General features: G+C 36.3%; 1 protein-coding gene across 1 annotated transcript in view; it reads right to left on the bottom strand.

Moving 5' to 3' along the window:
- The window catches only part of ABCA13 (ATP binding cassette subfamily A member 13), a 158050-nt gene that overhangs the window by 111368 nt on the left and 19734 nt on the right, over positions 1-26948 (bottom strand). Inside the window, 19 exon segments of the mRNA XM_075024263.1 lie at positions 545-628; positions 630-660; positions 1501-1798; positions 2117-2290; positions 7839-7860; positions 7862-7930; positions 9024-9145; positions 9861-9941; positions 9944-9991; positions 10118-10124; positions 12226-12345; positions 18010-18065; positions 18305-18308; positions 19634-19704; positions 19707-19823; positions 23037-23162; positions 23704-23750; positions 23752-23778; positions 24928-25082. Coding sequence (XP_074880364.1) covers positions 545-628; positions 630-660; positions 1501-1798; positions 2117-2290; positions 7839-7860; positions 7862-7930; positions 9024-9145; positions 9861-9941; positions 9944-9991; positions 10118-10124; positions 12226-12345; positions 18010-18065; positions 18305-18308; positions 19634-19704; positions 19707-19823; positions 23037-23162; positions 23704-23750; positions 23752-23778; positions 24928-25082 — 1659 coding nt within the window.

The following is a 26948-nucleotide window of genomic DNA, read 5'->3' as shown; positions in this document are numbered from 1 at the left end:
ACCAGTATAATTCTTCAAAAAAAGTATTTTTACCATAGAGAAAAATGTATCATAAACCCCCCTGTCCTTCCATACACTTAGCACCTGCTAAGACTAGCCACTGATATAAGCAAATAATTGTCTCATTTTTCCTGTGCCATCCTCTCTTATATTTCTGATAATTACACAGTACATGGCAAATTTTTTATTTGGTTTAGGAAGTTTTATCATTTTAAACCACATATAGCAAAACAAGAAAAATCCAAAATAAAACCCATTCTGATCACAAGGACTTTGTCCAAACAATTTCCAGCTTCAACTTTTATGGATCTTCTGCTTGTTGCTTTCTGTCTCAGGGACAATATTTGCACACTAAGAGAATTGATGCTCAGTGTTAAGAATCTGAGTTGGCAGTTAGAACTAGAACCTACTGCCCAGAGGAAACAAGTGAAAATCAAAGCCAGCTGGATTATGAGTACATAAGAGTACTTCAAAGTTTAAGTTTTCTACTTCAGTACACTTTAATAAAAAAAAAATTATTTTCAGAGGCTAATCTGCCTCTTACCGCTTCAACATGAATTTCTATTTCATAAACCAGCTCCCAAAGCGTGCCAGCAACCGAAACCATCCATGGTAACATCATCATAAGTAGGAAAAAAAACCCCTATATTGTTCAAGAATCTATGAATTAATATATATACAGAGTTGTTAGCCCCCAAAGGTAAAATATTTTTTAGCAGAATGTTAATAGGTTAATACTGGGACTATTCTCAAAGTATGCACAAAATAAGATCTGACACGAGCAATATGACTTATTCTTGTTCTAGTTAGAATTGCTCATTTTTCATGTAACAAGCTAAATATATGTATTGGTACTATAGCATATTAGGATTTGCCAACAATACAACTGATGTAATCACTCTTTAGAGTTCCATTCAAAGTCAAACAGAATTCAGATTTGTGTCTATGGCAAAGTAATATATTTGGACACTATGGAATAACATGAACCAGTCAACTTTTACTCCACTTTAACAGATTTTTTGTTTGTTTGTTTTTGTTTTACCACCAACTAAATTCTAATATTCAGGATGTTTTGATGGTTTACAAAGAACAATCCTACGCTTCTTTTGCTTCATTAACTTTACACTGTATTTCAACACATACCAGGGACCAATTTACAGTTTGTGTACAAGACAACTAAGACTAGGAAATGGGTTTCTTAGCATAATCTAAGTTAGTTGCACAGCATGTCGACACAGTCTGTCCAGCAGACTACTCCACGGTATAGCTGCAAAGAGTTTGTAAGGGGTCATTTGCCAGACAGAAGTTGCATAATATGTTGTGGTCACAGCTGTTAAACAAAATTTGCTATGCTGTAATATTCTGGTATTGGACATACTGATTCAATCCTGTGCTGACAAATACATTCACCCACTCCAAAGACCTAGTAGCTTCCCAAGTCCTCTAGCATTAATCTAATGAGGATAATATATTGAATTCAGAAGCTGAAAGTTTACTTGCGTATCACTGGTATGACAAGGGTAAGGCATGGCTTGCGCCTGAATGGCTGGCTCTAAGGTATCTGTCCTAGTCTGTACTGAAATAATTGCCCTTTCAATCATGTCTTGAAGAAGAATAAAGATGTGGTTGTTTTTAAATTCATCAGCTGACAACTTCTGGGGATGGGATTTCCACACTGGATTTTTAATCAAATCCGTTCTAATGCTATAGAGAATATTGGTTCTAATTGTATAAGAAATGTGTTGTGGAAGATTGCTAGAATCTTGCGTCTTGTTCTTTGGTGTATCGAAGATGATACCTGACAAGAAGAAAAGGGGCTTCGTACCCAAGCTTATGTGATTTATGCTATTTACATTGCTAACTCATGGCCAATTATCATATGATAGTAGGATACATTCACCTGTCAGGGCAGGCCTCTAAAGTTTCTTGATGCCCCAACACAAGAATGGTAGGTTTCATAGAGACTTTTTTTTTTTTTACATTCATGAATATGAAATGTGTTTTAATACATACTTTGAAACTGCATAAGCTTAACCTACCTTATCAATAAACACAGACACAACAACTACAAAATCTGATGTTTCCTATCAATATACATTTTAAATAAGGTACTTACTAGCCAAAAAATTATTTCGCTGCATCAGTTCATGAGCTTTCTCCTCCAGTTTCTCAACAGAGTCAAAAGCCTGGAAACACAGGAACACACAGGAAGATATATTTACTACAAGCTGTGACAACACGTCAATCTGTTTGCTTGCTGAGCTGTTAAGCATCTTGTTCATCATAGTTTCTAAAATGAGGAAACAAATTGGACTTCCTTAGTTTTAATGAACAGAAAGGTATGCTCTCAGTTGCACGTCCTATAGGAATAAATACCCTTCATATTTAAAAAAAGGAAGAAGTTTTAAAAACATAGGAATTTTAGTGTGAACTTGCGGAAGCGTAGTTCATGTTTCAGTGGCTTTTACAAGTCCTCAGCTACATTTTCCTCCACTTTCAGAGCAACAAAAACCTAACAAATTATAGCAACGTTCTAGAAAGAGACCATATCCTTGAAGCTGTAGGACTTTTAATATTTCCTTATCTTTCCATAATTAATCCCACAAATACAAGTGAGTTACTCTACTTCAAACATCACAATAGAGATACATCTCTGTGATCTAGTAATATATTGGCCAGTTGTTCCCTCCTTGACACTGCAAATATTTCAAGCACCTTGTTATACAGGGCATAAGCCTTTTGGCTTGAGCCCTGCATTTAAAAAGCATCTGTAAAAAGCCCCTCCATTTTGACTTTGATCTTATCTGTGGATCCAGGATGAATGTATACCTCAGCCAAAGCCTGGTTTCCAAAAACACTGAACCTTTGGAGGAATTCAGATCTTCATCCATCGGTAGAGAATGTAGAGATAGTGCTGTATCCTTATGTTTGAGACAATAACCAGAAGGATAGCATGATCTAGAAACAATCTTAACTCATCTGGTTTTAATGGAAACATCTGAATTTCACAGGGAATAAACAATAAAACATCCAACACAAGTTCCTATCTTACATTTTTCAAGACTCACTTGAAGATACGGGCTTTAAAAAGGATAGGTGATGACCTCATTTGATAACAGTGGTGACAGACAAACCCTGGATCATAGATGTTATTCAGTGTCAGCACAGGAAATGTTACAATAGGAAGGCAGATAAATTGAAAAAGTGTATGGAGTAGTCTGGAGAAGAGACATGACTACCAGTGAGGAAAGATACAGATCACAAGGAGAAAGAGTTAAGGAAATAATAGTCTAGAACTCAGAAGACAGGCAAGCAGTAACAAGGTGAATTCATGGGCCAAGAGAAAACAGTGCCAAATATAGATACTATATGCCTTATTTACTGCTATCCTTGAGGAGGACAACAAACCTATGCTGCTACTTGTTTTGTGGCATTATAGGGAATGGAATATTCCTAACATTAAGCCCAAGTAGTAGGGTTAAGCTTTCATATGTATTTTTATACTTATATATGTGTGTGTGTAATTATACATAGCCCTATATACACACACATATATAAGTATAAAAATGTATGTGTGTGTAATTATATATAGCCCTATACACACTCACACACACCAGAGATCTTTTCACCAGCTGATCTTTGCAAGACCTTAATTTGAAATCAATAATTAACTAAAAAAAAACTTCTCTCAAGAATTAAACTATTGAATATTTTTGCATAAGAAATACCAACTAACTAGCTGCTTGCTTCGAGTACGGCATACTTAGATGTTTCTGGAAGCAAAATATGGTCTTTCACAATGTGCATGAGCTTCTGTACTCCAGCATAGAAATAACACACGTAGATGAAGAGACACAATCCACTGGAAAGTTTTAGAATTAAGATCTATAGAATTGCCTGGCTTGTATTTTTCCCATTTATAAATGTAGTAATTATGAATAAAAAACTCAGCAAATCTGTTTTCACTATTATCTTCATACTTCATTACATGTCAGCTCAGCTCTCATCTTCTATTTAGCTTGTTTAACCTATTATTAAGCAACTGGGAGGAACTAGAACTGTTTTATGTAAATCTACTAGATAGAAGTGCTATTTAAGTAAAAAAGGTTCCAAGAAGAATAAATTGGAATAAACCAGTAATGAATGAATATAGGTCAGAAATTAGGACAAAGTTTCTAGTTATCAGGTGATTTTGGCGGTAGCATGGTTTTCAGTGATGATGTTAGAGCTATTTGTTTCCAGCTATCTATATACACGTAAACCTATTTCATTACAGTGAGGGCAGCAGAGGGGTAGCATGGAGGAAAGCTGCCTGTTTTTTCTTTTTTTATCCCAGCTGTTAGATCCCAGGTCACATGTAGACCTCCATAAGGGAGATTCCTTGGTAGTGAAAAAACACTTCACACCTGGGACAAATCACAGAAGGACAAGAGAGACACTCAGCAAGCAAGAATCTAAGAGGAGAGCCTGCAGCACAACTGCCTCCCAGGGCCTCTTGAGAGGTTCATGAGGACTGTGCCCAGCAAGGAGCTCACAAGCTCTAGCAGGACAGGGTTTATATAAAATGGGTTACACCCAGGAAATTATTGCAAATTGCTGGGTCAGAACGCCAGCATAAAGGAATACAGTTGCCTTGCCCACACAAAGCTAGTTTAGAAAGTAAAGAAGAGTTTAAAAAGAAAACCACAAATTTTTCTGCCCTCAGTTAAATATTTACTTTGTTCCAGGCAAGTAAAACTGACATATTAACCCTGTAAAAGTTTTAGAAATTGATAACTTTGCAAGGTCTTATAGCATGATAATTTTATAGAGAGGTTGGAAGAGTTCTACAATCCACTCTGTGTCTGCAACACTTTCTGGCAGGAGTAACAGGGTGAATAACACATCACTAAATCTGTTAACCATTTTTATAGCATTGTAGAGAAGTACAAAAAGATACAAACACAGGCACCTTGGATTTGAGCATAATTAGAAGTCAGCTTAATGCAAGTGTAGATGTAATAAACCAAGGGAATATTTGCTTTAGTTAGAAGAAAAAAATACATAATCACACAGATTAGGTTATTTCAGAAAACTTGAGCTTTAGATAGAAATAAACAGATTATGAGTGGTAAAACCAGTAAGACACACTGATACATTTAAGACTTTAATTGGATCAAAGCAAGATCATTACAGGACTAAAAAGCTGCTGCAGTATAAGAGTAATGAAATTTAAAAAAAACAAAAAAAACCCAAAACATAAGAACAGATGTTTACAGTAACAACTGCACATGATTATAGACTAATAAAATGAACAAAAACACGTATACAAAACCAGCATAAAAGAGGGCATACTCATTTTTCAAAAAGTAAAATGACAAAGCGAATCTGTAATCAAAGTGTAAATGCAGAGAAGTGCTCTGGCACTTGGGACAGATCAGCTTCACGAAGGCATAAATGCTATTGTGATCTACAGCCCATATTGATTTGCCCTTTTAATATGATGTTCATTTTATCAACTGAATTCTGTTAAAATAAAGACGTTCTTAGTTTCATAAGCCATTCTACTTAAATGATTTCCTGTATTCACCATCCAAGACTATTAACAATTTATTACATGTTGTCAAATGTCCTTAGCTCTGTTAAAAAGCTATAGCTAAAGAAACACATGCACAGATTTGTGATGTCTGCAACAGTGAAGATGGACCTGATAACTCCAGAGATCTTGATACCTACTTAATGAAATATTGTTTGCCCATAACCTATCACATAGTTCCCAGTGTTAGATCCAGACAAGCAAAATTCATATATTAGTTGCGTAATGGATGGGACATCTATGTTTCCAGCAGGCCTTGAGGGTTGAGACTTGCTCTTTCCTTCCTCCTGTCTTTCCAATTGTGTGATTCCATGGATTATTTTTTTAGTTCTATTGTGATCCAGCTTTACCATGAGGGGTGAGTTGTGCCTGACTCACACTATGCAACAGTTCAGTGGTTAAGAAAATCTTCCTGGGAGATAGTGGATTCAGGTTTGAGTCCCTCACCTAAGGAGGATACTGACCCCAGATTCTTACTTTCTGGATTGAATTCTGGACACCATTTGCCCTTTTTCTTAGTGAAAGTGTGCGCAGCTAGTCCTAGCCTTCAAACACAGCCTTCAAGTCAAGGCCAGTTTCAATTAAATCTCACATCCTGTGTGCAAAAGAAAAGCCAAGAACTTCAGCTCACATCAACCATGACAGCACCAGCTCAGGGCAGTAGTACAATTTAAGACTGAAAACGCACTTCTTCATTTACAAGCTCTCAGGAGCTTCAGTGGATTTTGTCCATCTTCTGCTTAGAGGCAGGTACCGAAACCCAATAAAAGTTGTACTTCAGGTACATTTTTTTGTTTATTTTAGCTCTAGACTTAATTCTTTGACTGCAGAGCAGACTTAACCTGTATTGCTGTAAAGTCCATTTTTTTCCAGCAACGAGGGCCACACAGCCCCTTCATGGGGGCATCTGAGAGCTCATCACTGCTCTCCTCCGATAAACAACTGGAACAGATCTGTGTCTGTCTCATAATTATCCTAACACTCACTGATAACAAACTACACAGATCTGTCCTCTCTACTACTATCCTCTAGGAAGCAGCCAACTCCCTTTGTACATGATATCACACTGTTACTGCATTTTATCCCTCTTTTCACTCTTTCTGTTCCTCAAAATCATGAACTTTTCTTAAATTACATTAGACTCTGCTTTGGTACAGGCAGCTCCATCTGGCATGTCAGCAACCATTTTAATTATCATGCACCTACCCTACTAACAGCGGGACATATTGAATCTTTTTCAATTAGGAAATTCTTATAAAATCTTTAAGTAACTTAAATTTCCAGCATAATCCTTTCTCTTCTCCTTAAATCCCTGTATACACAAAATGACTCATAATAATCCCCATCTCCTCCATTATAAATTGTTCCCCTCGGGATATCTATCTGGCCCTGCAGGACATATGCTCTACTCCTGGAGGTCTGGCTGCCAGCACTCAGTACCAATGCAGAACGGGTACAGCCAAGGATGGCTGTGACCCAGGGGAACACTGCTGGACAGCCCCATGCAATCACCTGAGCCAGGGCCACTCCTTTCCCATCAGAGCTACACAGAGCAGCGGCTGGGCCTGCCCCAGGCTGCAGCTCCCACCACATCACAGCCTGGCCATGGACCTGCTGACCTGGGCCCAGACCCCTACCTGTAGGGTGACATCCTGGCCTGGCCTCAGCATCACCCCCATGGCCCCACCTGGCCATCCCAGGGCTCGGTCTGACCCTGGTTACTACCTGCTGACCCGAGCCCAGACTTGCTGCTCCCTGATCGTAGCTATCTCAGGCTTTTCCAAGGCTCAGGGACACCACACGCAACTAATTCTCAATAAAAGGAGAAAACAAAAAAATACAGACAGCTTTTGATTAAACACGCCACATCCAATATCAATTTCTATTTATTTCCATTTAAAGTATATAGATTTCCTTCAAAACTTAGTACAAAAATATACTATTACCTAATGGAACTGTAGATACCAGGATTACTTCTCCCTTCCCTCTTTTTAAGTATAGCTTCTATGTTTGTAACTGTTCTATGACAGTTTGCCACTTCTAGTTTGTTACCAGATTTTTCGAGTCTTTCAATGTATTGAAATGCAAATTATCCAGTTACTCAGAAGAAAAAAGACAATTAGAAATATTTGAGACTAACTCAAAAAGAGAATCTAAAGTCTGGTATTTTAGTATCATTTAAGGAGGTAAAACATTCAATTTCAACTGAACATAGTTCTAAGGTCAAGTTAAAGTCTAATAAGGGTAATCAGTATGTACATACCATATGCATGCATTTTTTTAAAAGAGTTTTTCCGTGTCAATATCCAAATTACTTTCTATGAAGTGCTTTATGAAATCGATTTGCAGTGCTTCCTAAAATGAAAAGTGTTAGATGTTACATCAGGTTTATCTTCTATAAAGAAATATAAAATATACATATGCATTCATGTTCAATGCCATTACCAAGACTTCCTGCATTAACACTGGAGAAGTCACTTAGCCTCTCCACGTCTTCAGTCTTCCAGTCTTAACAGGTTAACTCCGCACATTTCTAAAACAGCAGGACATATACTCCCATTGCTGTACATCACTGTCTTCCTTTACTGCAAATAATTTAACTGTGAGTCCGTTCTAACGTCCTTGCAAGTCTGCTGGGACAGAAACCCATTCTCTTTTCCTGCAAGACTTTTGGGCCATTATACTACTAGCACTGACAGTAGTAAAATAAATATCTTTAAAAACCTGGCATTTGGGAATTCCTTTTACATTATTTTAACTTCTTTACCTCATTTACCAAGTTCTAAGGGGGGAAAAAATAATTAGCTTTACAAGAGCATCCTGGGACCTGCAAGTCTAATGCATGATTACTAGCATCATTCCTTAATTGAACTTAGAAGTAACAGTTCAATTGATATGTATGGGCCATGACAGGGTTCTGCTTATTTTCCCAAAGTGTAACAGACATGCATGTTTTCACAAATCAAACATGGCAAAACTTAATTTTATTGGGGGGAAAAAAAGGACACATGTAGAATTGGAAAAATCCTAGTTAACAACAATGCTCTATTTTTTTTAGTCAGTATTTCCCACGCCAGTTTTTTTTTTTTTTAATCAGTGGCACACACTGTTGATAAACAAGCAAGTTCCAGAAAATATTTTATTTTTTACAATCTTAGATTTGTTTTAAATAAGTGTATAAAGCTTGTAGGTGTACCTGCTTGTTTTATTTCCCCTATTGCCTGGCAATACTGGACATAGTGAAGTAACATTGCTTTTAAGTGTTTTCACCTCAGAAGTTTCCCAGTATCACACTGTAGGCTTATAACCTAAAGCTAATCTGCCTCTTTTTCAGCTCTTTTTAAACCTGAAGCCAGATAGATGGGCAATTTTACATGTATAGAAAAATTCTGTCTAGATCACATAGCAAATAATTGGAAAATGGGAAGCCCTCCCACAGTTAACCAACCTGCAGTCATAAGACCGTGAAGACATTTCCACTAGTTTTAAGAAACTAAGACATCCCAAGCCATGCCTTAGAATAAGTCTTCAAGTTTTCCACAAAACCAAAAGTGAAATTAGCCTGGGAAAAAGAGTTCACGGAGACAAACAAAGTAAAAACTGTGTATAGCAAATCTTAAGAAGCAAGAAAAACTGCCATGCTTCAGATCTTCTACAACTCCCTTCCATTTCACATTGATACTCAGCAGTAAGAATATCCATGTTTTCTTTTTTATACTTAAGAAATGAAAAGTATTTGTTGCAGTATCTGAATACCAAGCAAATCAAAGAAAAGTCTTCCTGCAGCATCTATGTTTCCTATCTGAATTATCATAAAGACGTCTTTATTTTACGCTCTTTCATACAGAGTATCATAGAGGTGCTTCAGAAAGACAGAAAAAAATTATAGTTAGGACATATTCAAAAGAAAGCCTTCGCAGACCTTGTGGGTCTTCCACTCAAACTACTTTGACTGAATATATAAAAAAAGTGAAAGTTGGAAGCATGGTCCAGACAAAAAATTCAACTGACCAATCAATCTATTTCAAAATACTCTCACAGAGGAAGACTTGAGTACAGCAAAATATTCTCTGTCCCAGTCAAACATAAGTTTCTCTTAGCCACTAGCAAACAACCATCATTTTTTTTCCAGCGCATTTTAAACAGATCACAAGTGTACTCAAGATTAGAAAATATTGCAGTATCTTTTTGTTTAAATTGGTATTATCAGTCACAGAAGTGCATTTAAGAACAATCCAGCATTGTTGTTATGGTAAAGATCATGACATTTCCCAGCAAAGTGTATTCAATGAGTTGTAAACTCCAATTTGGGACTATGTTTTTATCTTCCCATGTAATAAAGGTTTCAGGAAAGTCCATAACAAGCCCCATTAGAACACTGCAAAATCCCCTGATAAAGCTTCAAGCAAAATGGAGCTGCAAAAACAGAGACTCACATTTAAGACAGACAACACAGGTGAGGTTGGATTATTATTATGTTTTTTAATTCAAGGAAAAGCTTGAGTCTTAATTTAGGATCTGCCACAGCACCATGCCAAATACCATCCAACTGCCATTAAGCAATCACTACAGGTCCCTGAACAGAAACTGTTTAACCACAGTTTATGATAGTGTTGAGGATGCAGAACACTAAACATTAAACAAGAAACAAAGAATCAGAATCCAAAGAGGTTCTCACATTTGTGACAAGCAGCCTGTGAACCCCATCTATCCTAAAAGTTACATTAGTGCATTTTAGAGTGGAAGGACACATACAAAACCTTTGCCCACAAAATGAATGCTGAGGGAAGAGCCATCTTCTTACTCCACACCCTCAGTTGTTCTGCAGCTTTCTATTCCTACTTAAGAAGTAGGAATACAGATATTCCTTCACAAATACAGACATTTTTATTTCTATAATTTCATAAGAACCTACCAAAAATACAGGAAAAAAAGTTGGCATGGTGCTGAACTTCTTGATTTGAAAAATCTAATCAATTCCCTTTTCCATTCCTTAACTAAAAAACATGTTCCTACATCAGATGGGGCTATTAATGCATTAGGGTAAATGTCCTTCAGAACTAGGATCCAAGGAATAGCTTCCAAGACATCCCACTGCACTTGCACTCAAGTAAAGGCAGTGAGTTTCCTGTGAGAAACATTTAGATTTTTACACCCAGCTCATGTCTTTGGGGTTTTTTTAATTATTTATTATCAGTGGATTTAGAAATATCCTATTTCCAGTGCTGTGAGGAAGTATTAAATAACATCATTAACTTCTCAAGGAAGACATTGTTGTACATAACAGAAAACTAGGCCAAAGACATTTAAACTCCTGCCAAACGTTAAGGAAACAAGTGTCACAAACGTATCATTAAGAACACACAGTTCTTTGCCCAAATCTTTACTTTCTTCAAGGAAACAATCATTACTAAACACAATCATTGCTAAATAACAGCAAAGAATTAAGAGGCTCCAAGATGGCCAGTCAGAAACATGAATATGCTAAAGGCACAGAAGACTTGCTAATTCTGAGTTTGTTGTGATTTTCAGAAAGTCATTGGCAAATGTCTGGTACACGAAATACATGCACGTTAATAACGGTGAAGGAGTACAAATCGAGTTTCCGTGGCCTGATAATTTTTTTTTAATTTTCATTTTCCATTGCCTCATTTACCAATTTGTAAAATATGGGAAACAGTACTAATTCACTCATAGGAATGCTGGAACTAACTGATGCTTTAAAGATATTTCAAGGTCCTAAGGTAAAAGGTCTTACTCCAGAGTTGTGACAATATTAAAAAAAAAAAAAAGAGAAGTCATCAAGAAACAGATAGTGCTTCTGGCCTGAACAGCTTTGAAAGAGACTTAAGTCCCAAACAATCTCTCTCATCAGCCATCCTGCTAACTCCATTCTTCAAACAGGAAAGAAAAGCAGAGCTGCCTGCTTACTGCTATCCCACAATACAAGTGAAGGAGGCCAGGACAGAGCTCGGGCTCCCTCCCAAGGGTTGCAGCCAAGCCAGGGTCAGTTTCTGGCTGTAGAAACTGATTGATGATAGAGCCATGATTCACAGCTACAGGTCCTTCCCTAGTGACACTCTTATCACTGTATTATTCTCTTACACAGGGCCACTGAGGCACTAACAAGGTTATTAAGAATATTAAAATTAATCAGGGTAAGTCAAATGTATATTGAGGAGAGGGAGCAATGGAGAAATTTTATAGGAGCTAAGAGATTTTCTGGACACTTGATAAAGAGAATAGGAATATCAACTATTAAAAAACTTATTTTATTCAGAGAGCTTACATATTTTACTGCACAATAATACCACAGCTTTGTGTTCATGGAAGAAAGGCACACAGCAATAAATTCTCAATCTTATATCTCAGATATATTTTTAATACCAGTAGCTTTAAAAATTCTAATAAATATGTCTCTGAGACAGGAATACTCTTATTATTTGCAAAGATATAAAACAACCAAAATCACTTGTGTCTCATCCACAATTTTCTTGTAGCCATAAAACTTTTATTGATCAACCCTTGTGCTCAGGATTACAGTGTCAACTGAGATGTCAAATGGAAATGTTTACATACCAGCTAAGAGGGAGAAAATTCTCTAAACCCTGAATGCATACATGCAACTTGTGACTGATAGTTTTTCTTACTTGAGACTTCAGGAATGCGATATTTTGCCATGTGAAAAATGAAGATTCTTTACACACTGCCTTGATTACAAACTCCAGGGATCCAACAGCTGAACTTCTGAACTGCCCACATTGCAAGTACTAGAACTAACAAACAGAAATACAGATGAATGAAAGTTTGTTTTAGTAGCTCCAGGGAGTATCCCTTGTATTGTCTCAATATTGGCATCCAAGGAGATTGACAAAATTAGACTGTTGAAACTGCCTACAAGAATGAGGGCCTGCTCTGTTCTGTTCTCCTGATCAGCTTTATAATTTGGGGGGGTGGGGGATGTGGGTGTGTTTGTGAAGTTTTAATTGCCAGGATATTTGATGAAAGACAGTAGTATAATGTACTACATTAAACTTTGAAAAATACCGTGTATCCATTAGGTAGAAAAGGAATGAAAATATCAAGACAACCGCACTACAGATTCCTTGATTACAACATCAGTTTTCACAAAGTCTGCTCTTCTGGTAGATTACTCCTGTGTCACAAAGAGAGCAGAAGCAACCAAAACCATTTTGCATATGAATGTTTACAGTGAAAACAGTTGCTAAGAAGAAAAAAGTATTCAAGTACGCATGCCCTAAAAGCCTATTTATCAAGTACATCTTTTAATTTGTTAGATGTACTTCTATGCTTCTAGTTTTTGCACATCTGTGAGCTTGCACACCAGCATTTACTGTTGACATTTGCTCATGGCTAGCATATGTCTAATGTGGCATGTGGCTTAAGCACAATCATTCACAACATAAAAAAACAACAAAAAAACAAATAAACCCAAAACCAAAAACCCCAGCCTCCTCTGCGCAGCTTCGTTTTTCAAATAACACGCTCAGTTGTAACTGGTATCTCACGGAAGGCTGTACAGCTTTACAGTTCTAAAAGAATAGAACTGCAAGGCACCATGGTGCTACAGTATAACTGAAGGATGCGTTGGCCCGCCTGATACTCAATACTGTTGCAGATGCTTGTCAAGAAAAACATGACTATCAGATAGCATTTGAAGACAGCACAACTGCCCAATAGAAAAAAGAGTGGTATGTCAACCAAACACATTTGACACTCAAATAAATTAGCATTTTATCATTGGAATACTTCTTTTAAACAGAGGAGTCAATTTTCAAAGTAGTACAGCACTTTACATAAAGAATAAATCATAGACAGTTTAGAGATTGTGCTGTTAGGAACAGTTTATCCTGATCAATGCATTTACTGAAGTGCCAGGTGCTTCTTTAGTAATCCTGCAGGAATATCAGAAAGTGCTATTTAAAACTCAGTGTTGGCTGCTCCCAAAATCTGACTTTTTGCATACAGTTTCAGCATAGAACAGAGTAAATAAATAATATCCAGATTTCATAATACCATCATCTACAGCTGTTGAATCAATCTGCTGGCATGGACTTTACCGGAGGAATAAACTTCATTTATGCACAAAGCTGAATAAAAGTGGGTTTGAGTCCTCATTAGTGACTACTTGCACTAGAAAGATAAATTAGGCTTATTTCAGTCAAAGAGCACAAACTTGCTAATTAATTCCAGTTCCAATCAAAATAACTTGAAAATCAAATAATGAATATTTATGTGGTAAGCTGCCACCAACAGACTGAATCTACTTACTGTCTTTCAACTAAATACCCACTGACTCAATAGGATATGTTTCCTAAAATTTAGCTTTGATAAAGTGGGGAAAACTATATAGGATGGATGTTCACAAAAAGTCATCTTTGATCCAGTTGTTCTAGTTTAAACTAAATTAAGTAGGTCCGTAATCAAAGCTGATTAATCCAAAAAAAATCAGCCTCCTACAAAGTAATCGGTCAAGCCAGTTGCTCCAACAGATTCATGGAAGAAGGCTGGTACTGAATATTAAAAAGCTATCTGGAACTGGATTCTCAAATGGAGGCAAAAATCTCATAGCATAGGGGCTTCTGACCTAATTGGACAGCTGTATGACTTAAAAAAATTTTATTAATAAAACCAAATTCATGCAGAGTAGAAGTTTCAGCTATTCAACAAAAGAAACGTAGAAGTCAAGCCAGCTTCTAGTTTGCACATAAAACTAAAATAAATTCAGAATCATTACATTGAGAGAGAGAAAATAAAACACAATTCTCCTGGACAACTACAAGGAGGTTAAAGAGAATTCAAAATTTGATCAAATCAAATGGCTAAAGGAAACAAATGCAGAGAAATAGATATTCCTACTTCTGAGTAGAGCCATAAACAAAACACATTCTTTATTGTATTGAAATTGACAGAATCAGGAAAAAAATGGCAAAATTGCTGTTTGGTTAAATTATTTTTCAGTAGCCGATCAAATTTAGATGACAATATGTGAATGAAAAGTAGAAAACCATCTATACTCATTCTTGAGTGACATAATCCTCCAGGAAATAATGGATATCTCATTGTGATGTTTAATAGGGCACGATATACAATAAATTTTGAAGTGAAGAGCAATTAAACACAAAAAGTATGGGAGAAGTATAATTTAATGCATTACCAAATTATCATTCCAGACCATTATAATATATTTATGTGGGAAGGCAAGTGCTTTGTCCCAGAAAAGACATATACTATCTCTAAACTAAGTGAACTCTAACAACCAATTAATGTTCTTGTCCTAGAAAACATTAATCAGCATTAATCCAAAAACTATGTGCCAAGTAAAAAATGGTGTTAAGATGATATTGCAGGGACCCTGTTAAAAGGAAAGAAAATACTGGATCACAGAGAAGTTTCTAGTGTTATTCCTGTGAGACTGATCTTAGGCCCACTGTGATAAGCTTTTTAGATCTGAAAGAAGCAAATTACTGAAATCTGCCTATAATGTAATACCAGAAGGCATTGCAGGAGAAAAGAAGATCAGAATGCAATATGGCAAGAAACCAATTACCTAATTTAAAGTAAATTGAATATAAAGATAACCAGTGCAAAACATTTATCAACTGAAATCATGAGATGCTGTTATAAAATGGAGCTTAGCTGGGTATATCACTGATCCTTGATCGAGTAAGAGACAAAAATATATGCAGGTTACAAAAAAGGTGAATGCAAGATTAAGAAAGTAATTTTAGTAGATATAGACATGAATGAGCAGAACTACAAGAGTCATCTGCCATAATTCCCTTCAAAGACTATACACATTTCTTGTGCCCAAGATTCAAGATTAGCCTTAACACAGCATGCGAAGATGACACTAGGATGTCAGACAACTGAGAGCTTGTTATAAAAGAAAAAAACTAAACCAAACTAAAATACTAAAATAAATTTAACCTATCAAAATAGAGAAGCACGATGACTGGCCTTCCACAAACACATGGGCAAGTCAAAGAATTTACAAAAGCTACAGAACGTTTCTGATACAAGAGTAAACATACTAGCCATGGCTAAACTGAAGTCAGAATTTTATACCTCCATAACACCAAAAGGCTTTTCTGTAATGATAGTTTTAACAGAAAGTTAGTGGACAGATTACAAAATGAGGCCACCTTTCACAACTGACAGCATTCAGTAACTCAGCAAGTCCCCTCCAGCTTATCTATTCATGAGTGGCAGACATGCCAAAAATTAGCTATGGAAATATAAGCGAATAATTTCAAACAGCAAACAAGCAAGCAAAAATCATGATTGAAATCAGCAGTGTTTTTCCTCAGGGAGTTATCCATTCACTCAATGTTGTTAACAGTAGAATGTGTCTCTCTATTCCAATTACTACTGACTGGCAGATACTGAGGTTTTACATCATCTTTTATTACACAAAATGTAGCATACCAATTCAACTTCACATTTTACAGATATTTTAAAGGTATTTCTTGCTTTTTATTTTGTCCTTCAGACAGAAATCTTATGTGCATAATTAACAATTACTTTATTACCTCTTTCATTATAGAAGTTTGGGGGGGTTGGTTTTTTGTTTGTTTGTTTTTTTTAAATTAACTTCAGAATAACTTTTTCAGTTAGAATTTAATGAAGGAGACAATCCATCTTACTCTGTGCTGAAGGTCCACATATGTTTACTTTAAAAAGCTTTACATACTTTATTTGGTAATTTTCCTAGGTCACTGAACTACTTTGCTGTTGGTTATCATGAAAATAAAAATCCACAATGATGGACTCTTTTGGAAATAGAAGAAAATATTTAAGGAGGAAAGTGGATAAGCAATATCTACACTTTAGTGGCACACTTATTCAGTAGCACAGGTTTGGCCACTGTAGCAAAGCAGCAAACAAAATAATCAATTATTACATATATTATTGGAAAGTAGGAAAAAAATCCAGTTAAGCCTGAAAAGGAAGAGATACTTAAAAAGAAACAACTTTTACCAGTCTACAAGATGAGAAAAAATTACAGAGACAGAAGAGCCCTTCAAAACATCAAACATCTGATTTATTAACAAAAGAAATAGACACTGAATTTTTTAATCCTCCGCAAATTATTAGGTGACAGAAACAAACAGCAATTTCTCAAGAAAAAAAGGAATTTAAAAAACTAAGAAAAAGATTGTATCAGAAAAAAAAGTGATCAAAGGAGGTAAGATGCAAAAAAGGAACAAAAATTCCAAGGTTAAATCTATGCTATACTACAGGATATGGGTTGCCATGGAGCAAAGATTAAAACTGTGACCAGATGGCCCTCTGCTGTTCGATTTGTTCCCTTGCAAACTTTTTTGGAACAGTACCTTTTGAGAGGTTCTGCTACCAAACAAGGAACTTTGGGATTTCGCTCCAAAAAGAATACTTCACTTGTTTGAAGGAAAGTCTGACACAAACAGAACTAGTTTAAGGAAACCACATAAGATGTAAGCATCTGATGAAAGCCACCTTTCACTGTGGTAGCCAAAGAGCTACCCCAAAGAGAAGCTCAAAACCAAAACTAATATACACAGAACAGCATTTTACAACCTGCCTCTTTGTCACACAGATTAGAAGATCACTAGGGAAAACAGCATTGAAGGCAGTGTTTACTCTGTACTGTAGTCACAAACCAGTTTGCACTGTTTACCACGGTAGGATCTTTCAGAGGTTCACAATTTTAGAACCAGATTAAATCCTAAACTTTCCACACAGAATAGCAAATCCAGAAGGTAATGCCATAGGGGTCAGCAGGTCTTCTTATGGAATTGGACCCTGCTTAGAAAGATAAATCTTTCTTCTGATTTATTTAATACTAGATCCACCACTGTGCTAGCTGTATAGATGCACACACAGCAACTGCCCTAAAAGGCAGGGACGAAAAATATCCTCACTAACACCTCATGTCACTTTTTTTTTTTTAAATGTCAAGCAGAACTATCACGCAAAAACCTGAAGTGATACAAACAGAAACCCATGGCAGATACAAAAACTGCACATGCTCTCTTGAAATCTTATCCTTTAAAGAAAGCAAAGTTATTTCTTATAAACAAAGTAATAATCTGCTCAAACAAAATACAGTATTAGCAGAAAACCTTGGCTATCTCTAAATCACAGATAATACATGCTATTATTAATCAGTAGCCTAACACCATATTAACTTACGCTATGGTCTCATAAGTCAGCAAAAAAAGAGATGACAAAAAACATCAATAGTCTCAAAATGACCAGAACGCTTGAAAGAAATCAAATGAATTTTCCTAGGGTCTATGGACTCCCTTCTCTCTAAGTTCCCAACTTTCTAGGACACAATTTCTATTAGTGTTTCTCCTTACTACGCACATATCCCGAACAAAGCACCTCACGATGGGAATTAAGTTTGCATACTGAAATCATACACATACCTGCTACAATGGAGAGATGTCAAGCACACCAATATTTTTAACTCCTTGGAGGAACACTGGAAAGTTTTCCATGTCAACAAACTTGCCTGTCACACTGTTCCTCCTTTGCATTTTTTGTATGCACAGCCTTTTTCCTAAAATAATTGTGTGCATTTCATTCCTTATTTGACTAATGTTCAGTTGGCTGTTTACTGTTTCCATCATGCAAGTTTTGGCGTTACAAATTTTCCCTCTATTTCCTTTGCTTTTATAGGTTATTTAGAAGATATGGTAAAACAAACTGATTCATTGTTACCTGCCTATGCATGATAATAAAAAACATAATCTCATTAGATACTTTCAGCTGCTTTCTCTTAGTGTCTTTATTTTATCCACCTTTATTTGACTTCCTACTGTAATAATGTCTGTGCTTAATTTTCTCCCCAGCCTTCACCTGCTTTTACACTTAAACTGTAAAAAAAAAATCTTATTCAGTTAAAAAATTAGCAAAACTTCCATAATAATTTAGGATGAGCTGACAACATTTTTTATTCTTTGCTAAGAATTCATTACACTTCAGTAGAAAAACCCATCAGAGTAAGCACTGTTTTTTTCTACACCACCCACCCCCGGTTGGCAGATAATTCAGAAAGTAGCAATCTCCCCCTCCTCACCAGTATCTTAACCTATTCTGGGAAATTGTCTTGTTTTTAAAAATGTGTGGCCAACCTGTTTAACTGTGCATGCAGCATCCAGAATATAACCCGGCACCTACAGCTTTAGAACAAAATATTCTTCCTCCCAGTGTTATAACTACTTCTCAGTTTGTAGTTACAATATTTCATGTTCTGACAATCAATTGCCCCAAAAGAACTGAAATAAACATCTGCTAACTATCAGAAGTCCCCTCCAGTAATTTTGCTCTTACAAGTAAATATATTATCTCACTGAAAACCCACACTAGATCCCAGATTATCTACAGTTGTACAGATAGTACAGTTTTGCTACAGACTTCTGCATCCTCTTTATTATAGTTTTAGCACTGTATTATTCTTCTGAAAGCCATTTGACTTGGGTCATACAAAATATAGAAGGTTTGTTCTTATAGAGAGACTCATCCCAAGAGCTGAAAAACTTCTTGAAGGAGCCACCTGAATTGCGAACATGATTTCTACAGCAAATAAAATGCATTCCAGAGTGCTATGAATTTTGCCTATAAAATAATTTTGTCATTCTTGTGATGTGAGCTCCTATGCTTGTTTTAGTTCCAATGATGCCAGATTAGCCTTCCACACTTACAAATTAAGTGACTAGTTGCATGAACTGCAAACTCTGCTAAAGATTAATAAAATCATGTCTTCAACTTCCTGTGTTTTCTCTAAATCTTTCATAGTTAACTCCTCAGTGATAATTTTCCTGAGGAAGCAAGAAATGGAATACAGTAGCATCTACCAACCCCATTCTTTGACTGTTGTGTTTGTTTTGTGGAGCTAAATGAACACAAAAACTACTGTATGTCCAGTGTTTGCTTCCACAGAGAAAGAACATCTGAACAAATAGAATTATTCATTCATTTACCTGCATGCTTCAGATGACCTTCAAAAGAAAATCAGAGGAACTGAATGCTTTTTTCCCCCCATCTTACCTTGTAAATTATATGACATGAGTTCAAATTCTGTGTAATCAGTACAAACAGGATATGTAAGTCCAGTGCTGCAAAGAACATAATTCTTCCACCACCAGGGAAGTTTTAGTGTTTTCAGGTAGCTTTAGCAGCAGGCTAAGTACTTGTTCATCACACCTTCCAGTTAGGGTTATCACGAAGGCACTGTAAAAAAAAAAACTATCATGTATGTATATTAAAAATTTTCTCCCTGAAATGCATCTTTCTTTCATAGTGAGAATTTGTGTCACAGTAACATGACAATTTGCAGTCATCAACAGACCTGAAATAATGAACTATACAGCTCTATATCAGACAGGTATGTTCTTACTTTATATTCTATGTAAATATAAGGAGATGAAGTATACTTTTTATAAAGGTTTACTTTCATTTTTGAACAGGTCAATCATTCATTCTATGAGCATTCATACCATAAGCAGGCATATTTACAATGCTGAACATACCCATTCTAGCAGATACATGCCTTTGTTGCAGAAACACCTGAAGACCAAAAATCTAACTGTACAAATCACTATCAAACAATGTGGACCTTCCTTCTTTCAGAGGACACACAAATTTAACACTTAGGGATGCCTATATGGCACAATGTTCACTCTGAGCCAGCTTACATTTCTCAGTTCAACACTCCTTTGAAGTGTTATTATTTAATAGCAGATGAAGGGACAAATGCCTAAGCAGACCTTGGGAAAGACTACAATAAAAACTCCTTGGATACTGATGGTTTGTTTTTTCCTACAAAAATGTCATATCAAAAAACAAATACTTACAACCCAGATATTTCAGAAGTTCTTAGCTACCCTTTCTCCTGAAATGCCTGAAAGAAAGCAAATGGCAGCAAGTCCAGAAAAATTACAAGTTCAGAGTCTGTAGGAGCCAAAGTCCAGTACTCAGGGCTCCACTTAGTCTTTAGGACAGAACCTGCCCCTACTGCCTCAATTGAACACATCTGTAGCTAGTAATAGTACTCAGTGAGGGAGACGATCCCCAAGAAAATCAAATCAGGAGCCAAAGTTGGTCAAGATATGCAATTTAACTCTTTAATTCCTACGAACATTTTAATTTTCAACTTACTAATTTGACTTTTAGATTTTTATTCTGGAACAGAATTTTGCCTTTATGATTCCAAAGTATTTCCTATATATTTAAATATTCACTTTTTTTTGGTGTATGCACAAGGAACAGAATATGAATATAAATTAATTCTGCTACCAGCATAAAAGGATACTGATTTGAACTACTTCCTGCAGAGGAAATTTGACACTGTGATACAATTTGAAATTTATTTCCTCATGCCCCATGTTAATATCACCATTTTGGTCCAGTTTGAACCCACTCAGAATTTTATCTACTAGATTAAGTCCCTCTGAAGTTTCCTTGCAGTTTTGTGAGTACCAAAGCTAATCCAAACTCCTATGTTCAGTAAATGAATGCTTATAGTCTTCAAGTTAGAGGTTTTGAGCAGTTTCAAAACACTTAATTACATGGCAATGAGCATGGCCAGAGCATAATATTGTGGTGGAAATTAAGGGTAAGTGCAATAAGCACAAACAACTCACAGGCTTAACTCTTACCGTTCCAGTGGGAAGCACAGTAGTAGTATACAATCACAAATATAGGACTGCAACAGGCCTGCAGCAATCATTAGGCTTACCAGACAGTGGTTGTATATACCATAAACATAACAGACATGCCTAAATTATAGCTAAAAAAACCTACTTGTGCATCTTTCTTAGTCAGTAAGAGACAGGCTTTAATGCCTCAGTTGGACTGGGGGAGGATTTAAGCACTTAAGCAAACAAAAAAATTCTGTATAGATATGCAAGTGTGAGATGTGCACATATATCTAAACTCTATATAGGACTTTGACAAAAAATAAGGAAAGTCATTTGAAAATTCAGTTGATTAGCATTATTATTCCAAAAGATCAAAGGTGCCCCAAATACCATTTAACTGAACCGCTTCCAGATGACTTCTCTCATTACCATTTACTGGTATCAAAATAACAAGCTAACAATAAAGGCAGTCACACTGCCAGAGAAAGAGAAGAATGAATCATCTATAAATAGTTATGATGGTCTAAACTGCCTTTTTAATAGCCATACTTTCCACAAACAAAACTTGCAACTGTTTCTGCAACTGCAGCATCAGTGACACCCAGTGGCTGCTTGATTGACCTGATTAGTTTATACCAAATGTACCCCATCTCTTTTCAGTCATACAAACATTAACAGGAGAGAGAACCTGTAACTTAGGTAGCATTTTTCATGATTTCTACTAATCACTGGGATCACAAGAAACAGCAGCAATAACAACACACATCCATCACTCAGAAAACTTACACAATCCACCCTTTAGACAATATTCAAGAGACAGATAAATAAAGTGGAGCTAAGGCAAGATACTGGTAAGACAATGTAAGAACATTGAGAAGAACATGAAGGAATAAAAACAAAAAATAAAAAATCAGACAACTCCATACTGGAAGGATCAGAGGTGGGAAGATACAAAATGATTTCTCCAGGAACCCTCACCTTTTTTACAGTATCAAGAGGGCAAAGCTCAAAGTCCATGTCAGCACAAGGGGATAAAACACTGCTGAAAGTAATGAAGCAGTGCTATTTAGACCACAAGACTAGTGCTACTATAAATTGATCTCTTAATACTTCACATTATTATTTTGAAGTCCTAAATATCTGTCCTGGTTTCAGCTGGAATGAAGTTAGTTTTCTTCCTAGTAGCTGGCATAGCACTGTGTTTTGGATTTAGGATGAGAATAATGTTGATAACTAATATTTTAGCTGTTGCTGAACAGTGTTTATACTAAGTCAAGGACTTCTCAGCTTCTCATACTGCCCTGCCAGCAGAGGCTGGGAGTGCACAAGAAGCTGGGAGGGAACACAGCAAGGACAGCTGACCCAAACGAGCCAAACAGGTACTCCATACCATATGATATCGTGCCCAGTGTATGAACTGGGGAAGTTGGCTGGGGCACACTGTGGCTAGGGTATTGGCTGGGCATTGGTCAGCTGATGGTGAGCAATTGTATTGTGCATCACTTGTTTTCTATATTCTATTATTATTATTTACCCTTCCTTTTCTGTCCTAGCAAACTGTCTTTACCTTAATCCACAAGTTTTACTTCCCTGCTGATTCTCTCCCCCCGTACCACTAGGAAGGGGGAGTGAGTAAGCAGCTCTGTGGTGCTTAGTTGCTGGCTGGGGTTAAACCACGACAATCTCACAAAATATTCCACATAGAAGTGACAAGTGAAAATATAACCTTCCACACAAAGTGGTTCATTTTGTTTCAGTTGGCACATCAGGCTATAGGTTGACGCGTTAATTTAACACCTCCTCTCAATCTTTTACCTTTGAATGAGAGATACTGGCTTCCAAGATGGTACTGATAGTTTCTTCAGAAATACTGACAGAAGAACCAATGTCCAGCCTCAGCTGAGCAAGATTCTGCACATACTCTTTGACTTTCGCATCTGAAGAGAAGAAAAACAGTGCCAACAGTACCAATCTGCTTAACTAAATTGCCCACAGACTATTCTTTTCAATAGATTTATTCTGAGGGGTGATAAAGGACATAAAAACTTCCTATCACATAATTCACTTCTACTTCAAATGTAAAGGTCACTCTCCTGGCAGACTGAAGGGCTTGCACATCTGTTTGCATTATCCTGTAAGAGAACAGGTTATCCCACATCCCTGTATTGTAAAAACATCTGAAAATAGTGAAGCAGCCTTTAGCCCTTTAAGATTTTCTTCTTCCACTAACTTAAGTCTCCTCTTCTTTCGAATGAAACCCTGAATCATACTGGACAGGCTCTGACAGGGTAAACTATGCTGTCCCGCGCAAACTCAAGCATGTGTATGTGCACATGTGTACAATGAAAATATATTGCATTAAGTCAGTAGTCTCCACAAGCAGTATCCCTTTAAAGCTGTAAGAAAAATGGAACAGTTATTGTCCTACAAAGTTACACAGCAGTGACTTGTAAAAAAGTGAAGAAAACTGGAACCCGCCATTCAAAAGATTACAATTGCTGAGAAAAGCTACCGTTGGATTTTGACAACTGTAGCTCCAAATTTTCAGCCACCCTGAAATGATGCCTTAGTTTCACAAGTTATCAGAACTAAGTCATCGCCATTACTACGTATAAAGAGTAACATGAATATCGAAACAGCCACTAAATAAGGCAAAATGGTCACATTATGCTCTATACGCTCACACTGCGCATGCAGTAAGCAACTCTACAGACCTTCTCGTGATGTATTTATATGGCTCAGGGATCATCGTATTTCATGCCTAAATGAGATTGCAAACAGAGAACTTCCCATGATGGCTAAGCGCTCTAGCAAACAGTAGCTTATGCAGGAGCACAGGCCTGACAATGTCTCACTTTATGTTTCTTACTGAACACACATTTTTAAACACAGATATACAAAGCACTGTAGTTCAGGATGAATAAAGTCTATCTAATTCTAATGTAAGTAACAAAAAGTATACACACATCAGATATTTACCATTCAAAAACTGGACATGACCCTATAGTCCATCAGAGCAGCATCTAAGCTCTTCTGTATTGTTACTATAATTCACAGAGACCATTCAAGGCTATTATGAAAACAATCCAAAAGTCAAAGCAGTATAGCAACAATTATAACCAGGATCAGTTCTAACTGACAGCAAGTTTGAAATACTCTGTAGTAGCAGTTTTATTCATTTACTTAAAATGTATTATTTTTCCTCAAGGCAATAGCAAATATCTGAAATTATTTGGAGTTCAAGCCTGTCAGTTTACAAGCACCATCCTGTGTTTCTGACTGAACTGGTGAACTGATCTGAATGTTTAATGTTTTGCAAAAGTTATCTAGCTGCTGAGAGGAAAAGGCCATAGCAAAACAGCTTTAAATAAAAAAATTAAGATATCAAAATTTTGACCTAACTGAGGTCATGGAAAATTGAAAGTTTTCTTAGTTGTGATTCAAAGCATTCTCTTTGTGGAACAGCAAAATCTGCTGCAAGTGCTCAGCAAAAGTGTAAGGGCTTTTAGAAATAACCAGAATTTTGCTAAATTACTTAAATAATTTGTATCTTCTCATTTGTCAGTTAAACGAACAAAGCTTAAAGAGACTTTTGATAAACAGTATTTCTCCTGTAATTACATAATTTAGAACAGAGACATATACACAAAATTACATCTTTAAGAAGAACCATTTGGGGTACCAAACTGGAAAAGCCTTTACATTTGCAGTCGTCTCTGTATGTTTCCCAACATTAGTTCACATTTGCAGCTGCCGTTACTGGTATTCTGCAAGGCTCTCGGGAAGCTCTCCAAAATATTGGAAAGGTTTTGGTTTATATGCACCGTACTCTCACAATCCCCCTTGTTGAAAGCAGGCTACATTCTTTCAATAGCGTGCAAAACGCAGTGATCATATGGTTAGCAAATTCATGAGATTATGTTATTGCTTGAAGTAGCAAGTCTTGGCAACTAGATGATGCATATTTTCAAATGAGAATATACATAAGGTAATACTCTTTTTACTCATTGTATTTGTAACTGAAACTGGGTGAGAGGTTTTCAAGAACCAAGGAATTTTCAAAGTTTTGAGGTTTGGAAAAAACAAAAATTATTTGTGTATTTGACCTAGCCTAACGAGGAGATTCATCCACTAACAGAAACACAGACATTCTCATTTGAAATTTAATTTCAAAATTAAAATGAGCTTTTCTTTTTATTTTAGGTTGGCTATTCTTATCTTTTTCCCCAAAAATTGTCCTAAACAGCATCAGTTTCCATTCAGCAAACCAAAATATCTGGATACCCATATCCAAAGTTTTTCTTGCATTATGCTTTGTGTAGTTTTCACTTTTATCTTTTCTCCTGAATATTCACATTTCTGGTTTTGCAAGCTTTTTTTAATATTTGCAGAAGTAGGTCATAGAATGGTGGTGACTACAGAAATGGATTTGTTTCATACAAGTCTACTTTAAGATACGAGTGATGCCTCTGACATCTGTTTACCTTAAAACATTGCTGTTCTTATCAGCAAAATGTCCAGGTAGACAAACTAGCAGAGCTATTTCATAAAGATGAGGCAAATCCTATACTAAAAGCATGACTTCAGTATTTTGTCTGTGTGCACGCATGTGTGTGCACTATCCAAAGGCCTGCTTCCAACTCTGGATGAGGCTTTAAATACCAAATGTTACACTCTCCTGCTGATAATTTCATGCACTGTTAAAGAAAAACAGACTGACCCCAACTGGTAACCACAATTGCTATTTTAGTTTGAATGACTCTGGCCAAGAAGATTTTCTGTACCTAGCTTGATTTTGCAGCTGTTCCTGTGAAGATTTAAAAGAATAAGCGTACCCTGGTTTATGAAATTAGCAGTGTAACAAAATTTAAGGGAATCAAAAATGGGCTGCTTTTTGGTATTGAATGGCAGTCTAGTTATTCTAGTTATAGGGATTCTAATAATTGTAGTTATATTTACAGCTTTCAAAGCTCACCAATGCTTACTTAAGAAATTCCTTCTGGGTATCTCTATCAAAAGCATCAGAACTACACCGAGATGTCAAACATTGGGGGGGAAAAAAAAAAATCATTCCCCATGTAGAATCTCTTTCCTAGACCCATTCAAATCAAAGAAATACCTCTGCATGTATAGCAAAGAAAACCCAAACAAGTCAGGTGATTTTGTTAATGAAGTGTTTTGCTACTGTGAAGAGAAAACCATGCATACTCTAGAAACAGTATTTAAGACCAAATCCAAATCTTTGCCCTAGCAAATATGTCTGCATTGATTTTTATAACAAAATTGGGAAAGACCACAAAAATGATTAAACATCCAAGATATCATTTCTCATTCTACTCCTTAACTTCCATTTTGGTTTACTGTAGATATCAAGAACATCTAAGATTTTGAAAACCCGAACCAGGAGTTCTTTGCTTCTAGAGCCCATTTTAATCAAGCTGCTAAAGTTCCTGTCAAGTTCTGCTTGAATGAAAAGCACAATATGACTTGTCTAACAGTGGAGGAAATATTCAAATCATGTCATTTATAAAACTTTCTATTCTTCATCTTTCACTGCATTGATAGTGGTTATTTCCATTTAATAGGTTAAACCAGGGATTGATTTAGCAAAGGCCTAAATAGCAGCATAATGAAAAATAAAGTTCAAAGTCCAGAAATGTAATTTAGAAAGTATTCTTATCTATTAACAGCTGTGATCACCAGCATAGCATAGTAAATAGTTA

The sequence above is a fragment of the Buteo buteo genome, chromosome 3 (assembly GCF_964188355.1).
Source record: "Buteo buteo chromosome 3, bButBut1.hap1.1, whole genome shotgun sequence".
In the NCBI taxonomy this organism is placed as follows: domain Eukaryota; kingdom Metazoa; phylum Chordata; class Aves; order Accipitriformes; family Accipitridae; genus Buteo; species Buteo buteo.
This window is presented reverse-complemented; position numbering and strand designations above follow the sequence as displayed.